Source organism: Oenanthe melanoleuca, chromosome 8, assembly GCF_029582105.1.
Source record: "Oenanthe melanoleuca isolate GR-GAL-2019-014 chromosome 8, OMel1.0, whole genome shotgun sequence".
NCBI lineage: Eukaryota > Metazoa > Chordata > Aves > Passeriformes > Muscicapidae > Oenanthe > Oenanthe melanoleuca.
In genome coordinates this window covers 28,563,895-28,581,315 of record NC_079342.1, presented here as the reverse complement: position 1 = coordinate 28,581,315, position 17,421 = coordinate 28,563,895, and the positions used below count along the sequence as shown (strand labels likewise).

General features: G+C 47.2%; 1 protein-coding gene across 1 annotated transcript in view; it reads left to right on the top strand.

Moving 5' to 3' along the window:
- Positions 1–17,421, top strand: part of PAPPA2 (pappalysin 2) — an 88,289-nt gene that overhangs the window by 40,833 nt on the left and 30,035 nt on the right. The window contains exons 7-14 of the mRNA XM_056497683.1: positions 51–543; positions 1,075–1,203; positions 2,212–2,303; positions 2,579–2,772; positions 3,911–4,048; positions 7,580–7,715; positions 7,919–8,141; positions 16,994–17,165. Coding sequence (XP_056353658.1) covers positions 51–543; positions 1,075–1,203; positions 2,212–2,303; positions 2,579–2,772; positions 3,911–4,048; positions 7,580–7,715; positions 7,919–8,141; positions 16,994–17,165 — 1,577 coding nt within the window. The remainder of the gene's footprint in view (positions 1–50; positions 544–1,074; positions 1,204–2,211; positions 2,304–2,578; positions 2,773–3,910; positions 4,049–7,579; positions 7,716–7,918; positions 8,142–16,993; positions 17,166–17,421) is intronic.

Genomic DNA, 17,421 nt, shown 5'->3' with positions numbered 1-17,421 from the left:
CTGTGAAGCCAGCTGTCCCCTCGTTTTCATCAGCTTCTTCCTTGTCCCAGGTCCTCCAGATGTCGATCAGCCCTGTGAGCCCAGTCTGCAGGCCTGGAGTCCGGAGCTGCACTTGTACGACATGAACATGACTGTGCCATGCCCCCAGCCGGATGGCTGCATCCTGGAGCTGCGCTTCCTGTACCCCGTCTATCCCGACTCTCTCACCCTCTGGACCACATACCTCTCCATGGGCTCTCCCAAGGCCCTGTCTGACATTGAAATCCTGACAGAGCAGGGGGAGTCCATCCATCTGGGCCCCCTGGACACCTTCTGTGATGTCCCCTTTACTGTGAAGCTCAATATCCCTAAAAAGATGTCTGGAGTTAGAATCTACACCTTTGACGAGAGGATGGAGATCGACACAGCGCTGCTGACCTCCAGGCCCCGCAGCTCCCTGTGCTCAGCCTGCAGACGGATCCAGTACCGGCTGCTCCGCGACCCCCCCTTTGCAGATGGGTCCCCTGCCGCCCCCCTGCAGGCACATCGCCACTTCACTGACACGTGAGTCACGGAGCTGCTCTGTCATGGGCCCAAGGGGTGCTGGAGTCAGGTTTGATCACCTCCTTGTGTCTTCTCTCTTTGAATCCCTGTGTGGTTTTTCTTCTGTTTTGTTGTTCCTTCTGTCCCCTCATTCTGGGAATTACTGCATCCAGTGCCATTGAACAAGTGTGTGGCAGACCCACCATGCTAGCATGACCCTTGCCTGTGAGCCCAGGTTAACGAGGAGGAGCTTATTAAACCAGAAACATTTTCCCCATCAATACAACCCATAAAACTACATTTCCACCATCAATAGAAAGAGTAAAATGATTACTTAAGCTAATGTCACTTCTCCCCAACTTAGACCTTTGGGAAATAAGCAGTGTGACCTAAAACAGCCTCTCTCCCCACAGGCTTTGCCTCTGGCAGAGTATGAAGACACGTCAGATTATGGTACTGCATGGATATATACACGTGATGTCTATAGTTGTGGTGAGCAAATCTCAGTGTTGCAGATGTTGCTGTTCCCTCAAGTTCTCTCTGTTCCTGCAGGGAAGTCACGCCTGGGCAGGTGTACCGCTACCAGGTGCAGGTAGTCTCTCATACAACCTCAGGAGAAGCCTCCCCACCACTCGTCCATATGCATGGAGCACCCTACTGTGGGGATGGGAAGGTGACCACGTAAGTTGAAAAATTCAAGCTCTCAGCTGAGGTTCTTTAAGCTGCCAGGTCATCCTGCCCCCAAGGGAAGAAGCAGGTGGATCCTCCTTGTACAGGTACATGGCTGAAGATGCTGCACAAAATCCCTCCAGCAGACTGAGCTGCAGAGCTTGTGTTTTGTAAAATGCCATGTGCATAGGAGATGGAGATGGTCTTTTTGAGAGGCATGGTCTGCAAGAGGAGTTCAACCTGAACATCCTCTGTCCTGGATTTCAGTGCTTGGATTCTGGCCCATCTCAGTGAAGTGTTGCAGAGTCCATTCCAAAGGATTTGTCTTTGGAAGTGGGCAATATAACTTTTTGGACAGGGACCAGCAGGAGTAGGTTCTGCAACTGGCGCAGTTGCACATTGCAGTCTTTAGAGAGCTCTCCAGTTTCTATTCAGGGGCCCTAAATAATGAGGGATGCACCAGCTCTACACTGAGAGAGCTCAATGCTTCACCTGCTCTGCCTGGGAGATCATTATTTCAGATTTCCATATTTGAGCTTTTTTAGACTTCAGCTTACAGGATATACTCAGGATCACTTTCATTTGAAACCAGTTTTCTTAGCAGGGTGAGGAAAGGGAAAGAGAGAGGAATCTTCTGTCTCTCCCTTCTTCTCCAGCTCCCACTGAAACACTAGCCCCATTTCAGAATCTCCTGCCTTCTCCAACACTTGCTTTCTCCAGCAACAAATTCTTCATGATGCTTAATTCTCTACTTCTTCCATTCTCTCATAGTTCTTGCCTCAGGTCTTATAGCAAAGTTACAGTGCAATCATGTCTGCTGCCAAATGCTGTGACTTTAACCTCTTTCTGTCCCCTGGCAAGATGTTTTCTCTTCTCTGTCTAATTCTATGTGTGATTCTTCCTTTTGAACTGCTTCTGTGGGAATAGAACCAAGATAAGGGGTCCTCACTCATGACTGGGCAGGAGCACAGGAGTGTTGAGTCAAAGGTGGTAATAACACCTCTGGCTTTGCCCTCTTAGGAGCCTGGAGGAGGAATGTGATGATGGGGACTTGCTGGATGGAGATGGTTGTTCCAGGAAGTGTAAAAAGGAAGAAGGCTTCAGCTGTATTGGTGAGTCCAATTGTATTGAGACAGGTCCAAATGGATTGACTCCTTTTGAGGCAGGAGTCAAAACTGTACATTATTGACACTGCTCCTTAGAGCAGAGGGCCATGCACCTCATCGCAACAGAACCTGGATTTGCAGCTGGAGTGATCCATGGATCTTGTCCGGCCCTTGTGTTGGGAAAACCCCAGATTAATGAGACAGCAAACCTCTTATAACAAGAGGAGGTGTGTGTGCCTGGTGCCTGGTTTGTAAGCAGCTCATCCCTGTTCTCCCTGCAGGGGAGCCAAGCCTGTGCTACATTCATGAAGAGGATGGTGTGTGTGAGCCCTTTGAGAAGACAAGCAGCATGCTGGACTGTGGTCCACACACTCCTGAGGGATATGTGGATCTGTGGGCAGTGAAAGCCTATGCCTCCCAACAGGATGCAAAGTCCTGCCCTGCTTCCTTAGTCACTGGAGAGCCTGTTGTGAAGGTGAGTGAAGGCATGAACGAAAAAAAAACCAAAACAAAACAACTTTTCCAGCAAAGTCTGTGCTGGGCAAGGAACAAACAAAATCAGCTCTGGCAGCAATCATCAATTACTGCCTCCTCAACCAGGGACTGAGTGGAAGACTTGGGCATTTCTCACACTTCTCTTGCATCAGACCCTGAGTGCAGGAACTGCAGTTCGTGGAGAGGTGCTTCATCCTGGCAGGGAGCACCTCCCCCAGCCATGCATTTCATGAACAGTAACCACCCCATCCTGCCAGCCAAATGCTCAGCTTGGAGCATGCGACTTGTCCCATTGTTGGCTTAAAAAAATCCTGTAAGTCTAATACCTTATAAGGTCAGGGCCTGAAAGGATGGAATCACACATGTCAGCATCTGTACTGCTCCCAAGCCTTCTGATCTGAAGCCAAGGAAAAATCAATGGGAGAATTCCCATCTTTTGTATGGGCTTTGGAGCAGAGCCTGGAGGGGATTTTGCCTGATCGGTGTTAACGTGGTGTGTATGTTCTTTGCTAGCAAGCTGAAGAAAGGCAAGAAATATGTAAAGAGATCTTACTTAGCCCTTTACACATGTGTTTCTACCGACTTGATAGAAGGAATGATCTTGAGACCTGCAGCATGATTAAACTGCCCAGATGTACATGCTAATGAGGTGCCTTGGGTTCTGGTGTCTGTTCCTTTACTATTTCACATGTATCTTCCAGGTTTTGTCCGCCAGGCCTGTGGGCATGTCTGGGATGACACAGGGCATTGAATGGAACAGAAGAGTGTTATTTAGGCAAATGAATCACACCTTTGTATCTCATGAGCCCAGCCAAAATCAGATGCTGTGGTCTCACTTACCCACTCACAGCTTGGCTCATTGTTTGTTACTCAGCTCCACAGACACCATGAGATGCTTAAACAACACATTTACAGCACTCCAAAATGGCAAAGGTCTTCTGTGCACATCTGTGGACAGAGAGATGTCACTTAGGGAGCCACATCCTAGCTGTTGTTGTGCTAGGAGCCATCTTGAGGTCCTTCTCAACATGTGTTGAATCTTCCTTGATGTTTTTTAGGTGCAGTTTTTCTCTCCTTTCCTTGCAACCTCCTGGGTTGAACTGAATCTCTCCTTTCAGGCATGTAAATCCCACCTTCATGAGGTGCCAAAGGACCTTTTGCAGGCTGCTTGGTTTCCCTGTGCTCCCAGCCAAGAGAATGCTCAGGACCCAAATGAGAAGATGCTTTTGGGTGATGATGAGGGAGTTTGGCTCAAGGTAAGTGAGGGTGCGTGGTCAGGCACAAAATATTGGTTTGTCACCAGCTCTGGTGACAAAACCCATTGTTTTCTGTCCTGTAGGAGCTACAGCAACCTTTAAAACACTCACGTAGTACTCCATATGCTACTGCACTCTTTGTAAATCCCAAAATACCTGTGTCTGGATCTGACATAGTTGCCCCATTCCCACTGTGAACAGCAAACCCAACCTAGGGCAGATTGCCAAGCGAAGGACTGTGCATGAAACCAAAATACCACAGAAATGCCTCGAGGATGAGAAACAACTTGCTCCTGACTCTCCTCTGCAGTCAAGCTGTGCTTTAACACCCCCAAAGGGTAGGCACAGCTCGTGTTTAAAGTTCTAGTTGCCCTTGTTTGGGAAGAGCAGCAGAGGGCAGCTGGATATCCTCTGCCATCCTGAGGGGTCCTGAGCACCCCTGGGTGCTGCTGAGCACCTCAAGCCCACAGCAGCCAGCTGTGGCACACAGGTCCTTCTGATGACTCCTGACAGAGGTGGCACCTCTGTGCCCCAGAATGCTGGTCCTGCAGTTCAGCAGGGGCTCAGGGCCTCCCTGGGTGGGGCCAGCCCCTCTGTCCCAGCAGGTAGAGGAGGGCGACAGAGGAGGGCTGAGGGTTGGCCCCTGGGATCTTTACAGTGTTTGGTTTCTGACCACAGGCACAGTTCAGAGGTTTTGTGGCTGTTGCCTGGTGTTGCTGGAAAGCTGAGCTCTGGCATGCTGCTCTCTCTGCACTGAGGGGCAGCTTGCCCTGTTTTGTTATACATTCTCTAGAGAAGGCCTCTTTCCCCAGATGCTCAGATAACTTGGTGAATCATCTAACCTCAGTCAATAAACATGGGTACTGCTCCAAGGTCCTCTATCTCTCCAAAACAACTTCCTTTAACCTTCTTCTGATTTTTCCTCTCTTCCTTGTCTGTATGCTTCCAACCCACTTTGTGGCTTCAGTCTCTGGCCATGACAAACTTGCCTCCTTTCTTCCTTTGCTAAGGAGAAAGCAGTAATTCTCCCCCTTGGTCTTACCTAGATGAAAGCTTGCTTTCCACTTCTCAGCAGGGGTTAAAGCATGTTACAGTTTTATTGGAGCTTGTGGTGAGTTCTCTTCCTCTATGGATGTTTATACTAAAGACTTTCATTACTGGTTCTCCGTGCTCTCTCTAGGAGTGCTATTATTTTCCGCCCATAAAATTATTTATGGACTAGTAATAAATATGCTTCTTTTTTTTTGGGTTTTTTTTCTTTTTTTTTTTTTTGAAGAGTTGGCCTGATTGGTAGCATATTGGGTTAGGAAAGATGCCTTTTTGTTGACAGTTTGCCTAGCACGGCTGCCTGCCCAGACAGGAATGGTGCTGTCGATGCACATGTGTACCCATATGCATGAGGTGTTCGGTGTCCACCAGCTCCCTAGGCCATTTTAAAGCTGTTGCACCTGTGTCTCCTGGGTTAGAGCTGCACTACAAAACTCATTATGGTTGGAATCACTTCCTACAGTGCTTCTGAAGATGTGGCACCAATGAACAAGGGGAACAGCTGGGTCAAAGGATCATGGAATGGTTGGGGTTAGAAAAGAACTTCAGTCCCCTCTAGTTCAAACCTCACTGCCAGAGACACCTCCCACTAGACCAGGTTGTTGAGATCCCCAGCAGACCTTAAATGTTTCCAGGGATCCACAACTGCTCTGGAAAACTGGTGCCAGAGTTTTCCCATGCTCAATGTCGTGCTGTATTTAGGCTGAGTGTAAGAGGTATGTGTGTCTGTGCCCTGAACGGAGCACCTGCCATGCCCCTTGGGTCTGTCTGCACATGAGAATCATTACAATTTGGAGATCTCCATCCATGCTTTGTTCTCAGCTTTTAGTACACCTGATGAGGAAAGACATCAAAATCACTTGCAAGCAAGTCAGGATGTGTAAGGGAATTAAATAAGAAAGTGGGGAGAGGGAGGGAGAAAAATTAAGAAGATAGCCTGCTGTGGCCAAGCACATAATACATAATGAAAAGATTGGGATGTTAATCAAGGCAGCTGCTATTGGCCTGACTTGGGGCCAGTGCCTTTTACCTCGTGCAGATGCACTGCAGGAAGTGAATGACTGAGCTCTCCACCTCAAGATGTGTAGTCCAGGGAAAGCCTCACCTGACCTCTCCAACTAGCTCTCCTCCCCTGAGGAACCACACTTGGAGGTTGGGTTAAAATCATCCACATACGTGGGACTTCACAGCTGTAGCTCTGTTCTTGGGGGGCTCCTTGTTTGTGAGCACTGCTGGCTCTTCTTTCTTTCTTTTCTTCCCTTCTTGCTTTCTTGTTTCTTTTCCTTCCACACCCACTTACCTGACCAAGGGAGACAGTGTGGATATACCAAATACAAACATGTGAGCCCTGTGCTCCACTCCTTGCAGCCAGGCAGGCCTGTAAGTAAGCAGGCCCTGGCTAAGGGAGCAAGGAGACAGCAGTGGGGCCTTGCTCATGGGGCTTTTGCTGATGAGCAGCTCCCTGCAGGGTGGGACCCTTGGGCTGAAGCCCAAGGTTTTCTCCCGTTCCCGTGTGTGAGCAATGCCTGACATGGCATAATCCACCCTGAGGCTAGGCTGCCATCTCAGATTGCATAGTTGTCCCCTCCATTCCACAGTCTGCTCCTTGGATTGTGCCTGGCCAGCCAGGACTTGTCTTCTTTCCAAATACACCTTTGCCTCAAATTTCTGAGCTTCTTCCATGCCATCATTCTATAAAAACACTGTATTGGGCAGATCTTGATCAAACCACATCTTGGCACTGGGGGGAAGAGGGGGTACGAGGGTGGGGGATAAAAGCGTTTCTGTCTTCTTACTTCCGAAGAACATCTGCTATGCCATGGTTCCTGCCACGAGTTTCCCAGCTACTTCCAGCTGCCTTCAGGGTTGTAGACAAGTGGCAAGCTGTTGGCTTTCCTAGTGGGCAGGGCTTCTTCCCACAGATCTTTCACCATGTTGGCTGGTGGACAGTTTGCTGTTGCAGTGGGTACTGGGGGCATTCTTTGGGCTTGTTTTTTTTTTGTTTTTTTTTTTTTTTTTCTCTTTTGAGGGCTTTTTTATTGGAAATATTTTGGTGGCAAGGCTGGTAGCTGTTTTCTCTGGGTGTTTCACTTGCCTGGCCAGCTCTGTGTGGGGTGGGAGTCCAAGCCTGGTGAAAAGGGGGACCAGGAAGGAAGTTATCCAGGTCTTGCTTAACTTAAAGACTAGCAAATGTGGATGCTGTGAAGATGCTGTAAATTTATGTCAAGGTGGGACTGAATGGGTGAGGAGAAGGCTAGTGAAAGGAAGAAGGGAAATTCAGAGGGAAAGGACTGTTTCGGCTCCCTTCCTTCCTCCTCCCCTTCTTCCCACCTTTGTACCCATTTGCAGCCCTACAAGGTCTCTGACCCCTTATGCCTGCTCCTGCTGTCCTACTGCTCTTTCTTTCTCTCTCGTGCCTATATGACTCTGAGAAGCTGTATTTGGTGTGCCTGCTCTCAGAGTGTCTCCTGCCCTCTTTTCTAGGTTTGCTTTGAGAGACCTGCATTGCCCACTTCTCTCCTGCTCTTCCTGGCCTCCTCTGGCACTGTCTCAAGCCAGCAGCACAAGGCAGTGGTCACCGTCCAGCTGACTGACACGGATGGACAGAACCGCTCTTTGGGTGAGCAGCTTAGGGGCTGTGACACCAACAGGGGCACCCGGAGCCACCACCATAGCTGTGGCTCCTCACTGCTGTCCCCTGTCCCCCCTTGCAGGACCTTCTGCCTTCCAGGCTGGTCTGCTGGAATGTGGGGGGAGCAGATGTAAACATAAAGCAAATCCCTGGAGCTGGACTAGTCACTTATTTCTTTGCCTTGTCCACAGGGATGTATGAGCTGTCGTGCCAGCACAACCCCATCATCATCAATGTGACCCGTAGCCAGGAGGACCCATCCCTCCAGGTTGCTTCAGTGCTTTTCAACTTCTCCTCTCCACTTGTGGGCATTGCAGCTGTGGCCTTGAGGACCCTGGCTCAGCCTGGCTCATCTGACCCCCTCACCACCTGCCTCCTGCAGCACGAGGAGGGATGTGACCATCAGTGCTACAGGTAGAGCTGGTCTCCTCAGTGGCCACCCCGGGTTACTGCTCTCCTCTGGGAATCTGTGTTTGAATTCTGGAGTTTTTATATTCTCATTGAGTGCTTTGTGACTATCCTCAGATGCTTTTTGAGGCATTGTTGGAAGAGCTGCTGTAATGAGTCTTGATTTGCTTATTTTGCTGGAGGGAATGTGAAGGCAGAAACCAGATTCTGTGCATGGCCTCTGCACTGTACAAAACTGCGCTAGAGGACTGATTCCTGGTGGGAAAACCAAGAGAAGTTTGAAAATGGCAGAGAGGTTATCATTGAGAGTTCTTGCTAAAGCTGAAGCATCGGCTTCTTCAGTACTTACTTTACAACCTCCATCTCCATCCATTCTGGTCTTCCCCATGCTGTGGAAGGTGGGAATGAAGCTCTCCTCATCCTCTCTGTTCTCACTCCCAGTCTATCCAGGCCCCTCACTGAGTCTCACACTGCCCTGTTGAACGTGGTGATTATGCTAACAGCGGCCTCAGCACTTCAAATCTGCCAAGTCTGGCTTTGCTTTCAGATCCCAGGCTCCCTGGAGTTACGTGCATGTGCTGATCCAGGGCTCCAGTTCAGTCAGTTACTCAAACCGCACCACCAGGAATACCAAATTTTGAGTTGAGTTTTGCTGGAGCTTTGGGGTTCTTCAGCACAGAATGGATTTGTCTGGGGTCATCTCATCGCTGTTTTTGTCATGCTCCTTCTGTTGATGGCCTGGATGGGTGAACATCCCTGATAACAAATGAGTGTGTGCATGTGTTTGTCTTAAAGCTTGTGGGATTGTGGTACAATTGATTTATGTAGAGCTTTTGAAGCCATGAATATCCTTAAGTTGCTTTTTACTTTTTTTTTAAAGTGCATGTGTGATTTATACAGAAACATAAATCTTAGTGAGTCAGTATATAAATATTATTCCCAACCTTACATTAAAAGATCAGTGTTCACCTGAAATGCAGCGTGTTTCCTCCTGGTAGCTGTTACACCAATGTACCCACATGCTTCTAAGACCCTGGCCAACTGATGTGGTTTTTCAATCACATTTTCTCATCCCTTAAAATAATCTTGCCTTCTCATTGCTTGAGAGCTTCCCTCTTCCCCTCAGAAGTGACTGCAAGGAGGAAAAGATTCACTGGACACAGCTGAGCATTGACTGGGGATGAGGAGATGCCCATATAGGGGCAAACAGAGAGAAAAATAGATGTTTTCCTCATAAAAGTCTCATTGTAGCTGAAGAACAAGCCAGTTCCCATATTACCAAGGCACACCAAGCTGTGTTCCTTTTCCAGGGGCACAGCAGGATTCTCGTGTCTCCTCTTCCTCTTGTTGCCCTCCCATGGGCTCCCCACAGCCTTGACTTCACAGCAATATGCTGAATTGCAGGATATGTGTGTGCCCTTAGCAAATACTCAAAGTAAATCAGATTCCCAGAATTTTCAGAATAGAAAATTCTATTTAGATCTTCAGAATTAAAATCTGGAATATTTGGGGCAGAGGGTTAGGCTTACAGCATTGATTAGCCCCACTAATAATAAAGAATCTTCCTCTGTTAAGTCAGGAAGCATTTAAGTATGCCACCTTTATTATATTTTTAAAATCTTTTCTATCTCCAAAAGGAATGTGTTGCAGTATTTTTAAAGGTTAACAATTTATTTCATATAAGGTAGGTGACTCTGGCTGTGTGCAGAGGGGGAAGTCCCCTATAAAAATCCAGGAATAGAAAATCTTCAGAGGCTGAGAGACATTTGACTCTAAAAGATCACAGAACATCCATGTTCTTCCTGTAGAGAGTTGAGCTGAGGGTTTGCACGCACCCAGCCTCACGTATACAATACGTGCCTGTGAGGGCTTCCCTAAAATAACCTGAGAAAGGACAGCAACAAAAGCAACAAAGAAATGAGGTTTCCAGCCTTCAGAAATGCTCATTGCCAAAATAATAAATATATGACAGGCTGGTATTTTTGTAGCATCTTTCATCTTGAAGGATCTCACAGTGCTTTGCAGACTGGGGAAAACATAGAGATCGTGTTTATGCTGATGAAATACAGCCTTCTCAAGGTCAGGATGAACAGGTGTTTGACTCTAGAAAAGTGTGCCCTTGTTTTGAAGAAAGTGTCACCTTTTGCTTCTGGCCCCACTCAAGGTGCTGATGGTTGGCAGAGCAATTGCAGACCAAAGCAATGCAGTGTCCTCGCTGCCATCACCAGGAGCCCCTCTCTGCTGTCTCTTCCAGCAGATCAGGGGCTGTCTGTGCATTCTGCTCCCGGTCACAACCTTATGAGGTCAAGCAGAAATCAGACTTCTAACATATTTCCGCCCAGGAGACCCAAAGTCTCCCAGCTTTCGTCCTTTTTTTCGCATTTTTAAACTCAGCCACAGTCCCTCCTGTTTAACTTGGTACAGGCTATACTCTGAACCAGGGGAACATTTTTCATTTCCTCTGTTATGTTTATTTTTAGCTTGCATTTATTTTTACTGTGTTTTATTTTATGTTCACATGGGCTGGGAAATGTCTGGGTGGATTCACAGAAAAGGTGCTACAAAAGGCAATCTGCTTTGTATTTGTATTTCCTGTGTGATAGCCTGCCTCTGCTTCCCCAAAAGGGCCTGAAAGGCATCAAGGGGAGTCTGGTTTGGATTCCTTTAGTATGGAAAATGGATCTGAGGAGAGAAGATTAGATGGAGGAGGGAATTGTTTATTATTTTCAATTGATAAACTTTATTCAGGAAAGAGGGCTGTTTCCCAAACAGGTTTTGTTTGGTTTGTTTTCTTTCTTCCAGGCACCAAATTTATGCAGGGTCAATTTATGAGCTGCATGCGTGATGGCATGAAGATTTATGGGCACCCTGGGTAGACATGCTGGTGTCTTATTTCACAGAAATGTAGACTAGTTTGGGTTGGAAGGGGCTGTAAAATCCTGATTCTTTGCCTCTGGCTTAGGGTGCCCCGTGGATCAAGTCCCCATCTTGAAAGGGATTTAAAACATATGTAAATGTGGCACTTGGGGACATGGGTTAGTAGAGGCCTTGTCACTGCTGGGTTAATGATTGGACTTAATTTTACAAGGCTTCTCCAGCCTAAACAATTCTGTGTTTCTAGGGTCCTGATGACCACCTTCCCCAGAGAATGGGCTCACCTCTGCCTTTGAGACCTCTAGAGGTGCTTCTTCTCCAGCATCAAAGCCTCTTGACCTCTGTCACTTCTCTTGTGGGTCCCTGACTGGCTGATGGGCAACAGTGGCCAAGACTGTGCTCTAAAAATTGTTCTTAATTTTAATTTCAATTAAAATTTAAATTAATGTCCAGCTGGAAGGTGTCACAGGTTACCCTTGGAGGGCCAGACACCTTTCATGGGTTGCCCCATCCCATTTGCTCTCTGCAGCCTAATAAGCTTCTTGAGATTAATGCTCTATATATGGGTTTTTTGAGGATGATCAAGATGTCTTCTACCTTTCCCTGAGACTAGCCAGTCTTGCCTGGGGAAAAAATAACTCCCAGCACAAGTTTTTCACTAGTTTGGTCTTGAGTCAAACACAGGAACTGAACTGCTTTCAGGCAGGGTGCTCAGTATCACCTCATGGAAAGGGCCACCCGGTCTGATGCATTTATTCTAAGCGGAGTTGACCCCTGATGCATGTGAGTATTCTGTGAGTTACAACACTCTGACTTCCCGTGCCCAGTGAAGAAGGGAGCAAGCACTGAAGCTAGCAGAGCCTTGGTTTTCTGCTGCAGCCAGTCTCCCCCATTCTGCCCTGCCCTTCCTGCTGTCAGGCACAGGGATTTTTCACAGGGACTGGATTAAATGCATCCTTCAGAACGTTCTCTTACCTCCTGTCACAAGCTGTAAGAAGTGATGAGTCCACCATCTCTCCTGCTGAGCTATTATCATATCCAGTAACCCTCTCTGCTGAGAAGGTGCCTCTGATTTCAAGATGAAAGTTGCTGCTTTTGCTCCATCCTTGTCAGAAAAGTCTGAATGCCTCCTGCCAGCAGGCAACTTCTCTGTGTCTGTGTGTCTGTACAGAGCCATCAGATCATCTCACTATCTCCTCTCTGTCGTGATAATTATTTTTTCCTCCTTAAATCTTACAGCATAAGTCTTGCAGGCCAGCTATGGCTTCTGCTTGTGGCTGCCTTTTGAAACTCCTCTGCTATTTTTATGTCTTTCATGGTGATGGATGTGGTTCAGGAATTAATTCCTCTGGACAAGGTGGGAAAATGAGGTAGAGCGTGGTCCTGTGGAGATTGGATATGGATAAAGATGTTCTTTGGGTACAGTCTGTCCTGGCTTAGGTTGGGAAGGACCGAACCTGAAATCCCATTCAACCTCATTTTCTGTGCTTCTGTACAACTGTTTTGGTGTAATGGACAATAATAAAAAAACATGGGAAGGTACAGTCTGGAAATACATTATGTACTCTTGCTTTTTTTTTCCCTTTTGCCACTATGGCTGTGGAGAGGCCAGCAGGTCATTTGATGTCTTACTGGTGCCTCTTCTCTGTCTCTGAGGCGGGTGACAGCAGATGACTCACAGTGATGTTATTTTTTGCCAAGTTTCTTTTGGAGTCACGTACAGAAGCAAGCACCTTTTATTGAGATGGCAGCCTCAGTGCAGATAGGAATCAAGAAGCGTCACCACCGTTGGGTCTGTACATGCAGTCTGCTCCCACAAGGGTGGTTGCCATCAGATTTACTGGAAAAGTGAGACCTTTCACCCTCACAGGAAACATGCCTGAAGGGAGACATTCCCAAGTATTTCCAAAACACCTTTTCTCATTTCCTAGCAATTCTCTTTTGCTATTCCACATTGGGATAAACATCTTTTATCTCACCAATGTGGAGTGTTACAGTCCAGACTCCACCAGAGTATATGCAGTGATGACTTTTTACTTAAGGAGATTTGGCCGAAGCCTTTACTTTCTGTCAGCATCTCCTATAACCCCCTCTCCCAAAAATTTGCACCATGAGAAGAACTTACAAGTTTCTGCTGTTAAGAGCTGGAGCTTAATGATAAGGGATGTTTTAGCAGCAGTCTTGGGATTGACAGCTTGACTAGGCACTACAGCAATGTATAGATGATTTATTATAATCAGGCAGCTGCACCACATTTGACTTGGCTTAGTCTGATGTGGGTAAATCCATCAGTATTTTCTGTGTTGCATTAAGTAATTGCTGTAAAACATGAAATTTCAGCTTTTCAGAATTTGGGATTTGTCACAACAAAGTAGTGTTACTGTACTAGCTTTGCCATCACTGGCTTAACATGCTCTGGAGCTGGTAGTGGCTGCTTGTTTTTACTCTAGAAGGATGAAGGATCTCAAAGGAAAAGTTTTGCTTTAGTTTATAGAATTGTTTCCATTTCAGAGCAAAGCTCTTACCGTTTGGGCCATCACTAGGCAGAATTTCACAGATTTCCAGACCTGAAATGTTCTTTGATGTATAAGTTATGGGACTTGGTGAGCCCAGAGCATCGTGCAGGCTTGTGCTGACATGAAATAAGTTAGGAGAAAAACCTTGGTATTTTGTAAAAGTGTTGTTGACAAATCATTAGTTTGAGCTTCAAAAGATGCTGAGATAGAAGTGGATTTTTTTTTTCCATGTCTTGGGCAGAAAAAAAGTAAAAAATATTGGCTTGCCCCATATCTTATATGGCCTGAATCAGAAATGGGCAGAAGTCAGGAGTTTGCAGCTGTGATACAGGAATTTTATTTATCATCAAAAACAGAAAGAGCTCCTTCATGCCGAGATCAGAACTGGGCTAACTGCACCATTTCCTTGTCCAACCTTTGTTAGGGTGTTCCAAGGTCTGGGAGCTGTGATTTATTTCGTCACTTTACTGAGCCCTGGGATAGCTTGCGGATCATGGTGTGGCCAGGTCACAGGGCTTTTGTCTCTTTTGATCTGCCCTTATTCACCATCAGGCTCAAAAGTGTTCTGGCCCCAAGTGCAGCAGTGATAGCAGTGATGATGCTGATAAAGGAAGTAGTCAAGGCAATGTTTGTTGGTAGGGTTGATATGTATTTTTTGAGATTATTGATATATCTGAGAAAATCAGACAGTGTTCAGTGATGTGAGCAGCTCTTCAGGTCTGAAATAGCAGCACCAGATTTCAAAGCAAGGTGTAGGATGAGCACAGCTTCTCAGGATTTGAGCTGATTGGTCTCAGATTGTTTCCAAAATCAAATCCAGTGGATGTTTGTAGGTTTAGGGGTGTAGTTAATCACAGAGAAAATAGTGCTGAGTTAGTCATTGTTGGGGACAAAGAGAAAGATAACTATTCTAACTGAAACTTTTCTGTTATTTCTAAAATATATCTACATGCACATACAGAACATGTGCAGGAGTGTATATATGTGATGTAGATAAAAATATTTTGTGACCTGTAATTATCAATCTCTTATGCATAACTACCCTATATAACATTTTGTATTTATAATACAAAGAAATAAGAAACTTGCTGATATCTTGATCTACTTTCTACCACATTGCTGGTTATGTTTCTGAACTGGTGGAAAACCAAAACGTCCCTGGTAGCTCTCAGAAGGATTTATTCATTTAATTTTTATTTAATAACAGCATTGTCCTAGCTGCCAAGGCTGCCCCAGGCAATGTGCTGTCTCTCCATCAGCACCAGCAGAGCTGCTCCAGCCAAGCACTTGGCCTGGATGCATCTGGAGGGTTCCCTGGCACATTCTCGAACCAGTCCTGCGATGGGCTCGTGCTCCAAAACTCAACACCCTGACCATCAGCTGTGAGAGTGGGGAGGCCCTGGCACAGGTTGCCCAGAGAAACTGGATGCCCCATTCCTAGAAGTGTTCCAGGCCAATTTGCAGGGGGCTTGGAGCAACCTGGTCATGGTGGAAAGATGCATCTCTGTGTTGCACCCATGACTGGTGAGGAAGGGGATGGAATGGAGGAGCAAGGCTGGGAAGAGGACACGTGTGTCCAGAGGCAAACATACAAGGGAGTTTAGGATACTGGCTCCATCACTGGGCAATGGAACTAGGAATGGGAGCAAGTATGAGCCAGGGGCATAGGCAGGGAGCAGAGCAACTGCCCAGAGAAGGTGACTGCAGGAGGGGAGGGGAGAGGGCTACAATTGGTAACAGATGCCCTCAGAAGCTAATGACCTGACAAATGCTGCACTCATAAAACAAATTCTTTAAAAAGGAAGCAAATGGAAATATAAGCTAGTGAAAGAATTTGCAGCAGCTGCCCTGAAACCATTTCTCACTTCATAAACAGGTCTGCATTGAAAAAACAGCCCCTTTCTTCTTGTTCTCCTTTGTGGTCCCCTCCTGTGCCCACCGGCTTGTTCAGGGCTGTGGCCTGCAGGTTTCCACCATGTCTTTGGCTCGGTGGACTTGTCCAGAGTCAACAGCACATTGTGTTCCCTTAGCATCTGCATCGGCACAATTTGGGTTTTTTGGGGGTTTGTTGTTTTTTTTGCTTTTTGTTGGGTTTTTTGTGTCTATGTCTTTTGTGGTATTTCTAGCTCTGTGCATCCTTGGCTGGAAACACTGAGTAAAGGCAAGAGGCAGAGGCCTCTGCCTCGCTGGGAGAAAGGCAGTGCTTGAAAATGGCAGCCCTGTGCCAAGCAGGGAGCAGAGGAGAGCAAGGCATTCAGGTACAGCTCCCTTCCTTATCTCCCCAGTTACTGCCTGAAGCTGCAGCACCTCTGTCCCTGGCTGAAGAGGGCTGAGATCAGGTGTTGCACTTATATCACTTGATAACAGATAAAGCCAGACTTGATGGATAACCAGGGTGTGTTGTATTGCCCTGTGTCTTGTCCCAATTCCATCCCAGGTAATTAATTGACTTGCTGCATTTTACTAATAGAGACCTTTTACCAACAGTGGTTCTCATGGAATTGTGATGCTTAAATTATCAGTAATGGCTGCTCTATAGTGGGAAGCTGCTGCAGTGGGGAGGAGGAGGAAGAGACGTGGGTGATGCATTGCAAACCAAGGAATGGGTGATGCATTTCAAACTTTCCTGGGACCTCTTGTAACTTGCAGTGGTGCCAAGGGGAAGGTTATTCTTCCCTTTAACTGCATCTCACCTTGGTGGCCACAGTTGAGGCTGTAGAGCTGGACAAGTGTATGTTGAGATGGTCTTGATCCCAAAGAGGCTGAGTGCTGTGTTGGCCTGTGGGAAGAGCAGAAGTGCTGAAGACCCTCAGGGCAGGGTGGGGGGAAGGTGACAGGATTGGGGCTGAGGAGCCAGTTGTGTATCCAGCTTCTCCCTTCCACCACAGGCTGTGGTGTAGCTGTATGGGCATGAAGGGGAACTGCACAGGATCTTAAGAACATCTCATAGGTGATTCCTTAATATTTGCAGGGGTTTCCTCTTAGCTTTCTTTGCAGTTGGAGAATCATCTGTAGGTTCTCCAGTGTCCTATAGAGAGTGTGACATACATGATTCAAAAGTTACACAAAGATATACCTTCTGCCTCCCCTCTCCTTGTCACCTCTCTTCATTTGTCCTCTTGGTCTACCTGTAATGAGCCCCTTTGGTGCCAGGCAGCACAATTTTTGGAATATTGTTGAGCTGTGTCTCCTTTCATCAGCTTGAAAGAGCATGGCGGTGGTTGGTAGGAAGGTGTGGGCTGGGGTTGGGCTGAAGTCCAGCTAAGACAGACCTAGGATAGAGTACTCTCCATTGTCAGAAGACTTTAAATCTGGAAGAAGCTGGAGCTGAGAGGGATAGGTGTGCATCTCTAGGCATCTGTGACCTGCTGAGCATTCATTCCACACAAGTGCCACATGGAGAGAGCCCTTCTTACTGGAGTGGTCCTGGGACCCACTGGTTGGTCTCTTCTGTGTTCTCCCCCACAGCTGTGCCCATGGGGCCTGCATGGGATCAGGAACCTGCACGCAGCCTCTGCTTGTTCACGCTGCCACCCTCAACTGTAGCTCTGATGGCCCAAGGCACATGACCTGCGCTGTTTCCTGTGAAAAGGGCTTCGTCCTCCGCTCCAGTGGTGGGAAGAGGCTGGGCTCCATGGAGGTGAGTGGGCCTCAGGATGGCCCATGGGACCAAGACCTAGATAAAAAAGATTTAACCACCTTGAAATTGGTGGGGGGAGCACAGACTGCTTCTTTCCTCCAATCCCAACCTTCTTGCTGCTTTCCCAACACATCCTAGCTCAACAGAACTCCAGTGCTGGACCCCTGTGCTCATGGCTGCTGTTTCTGCTCTGGACATCCCTCTCTTTCCTTTGCTGCAGTCCTTGTTCTCCCAGTTGTCTGCAGAGCACAGCTCT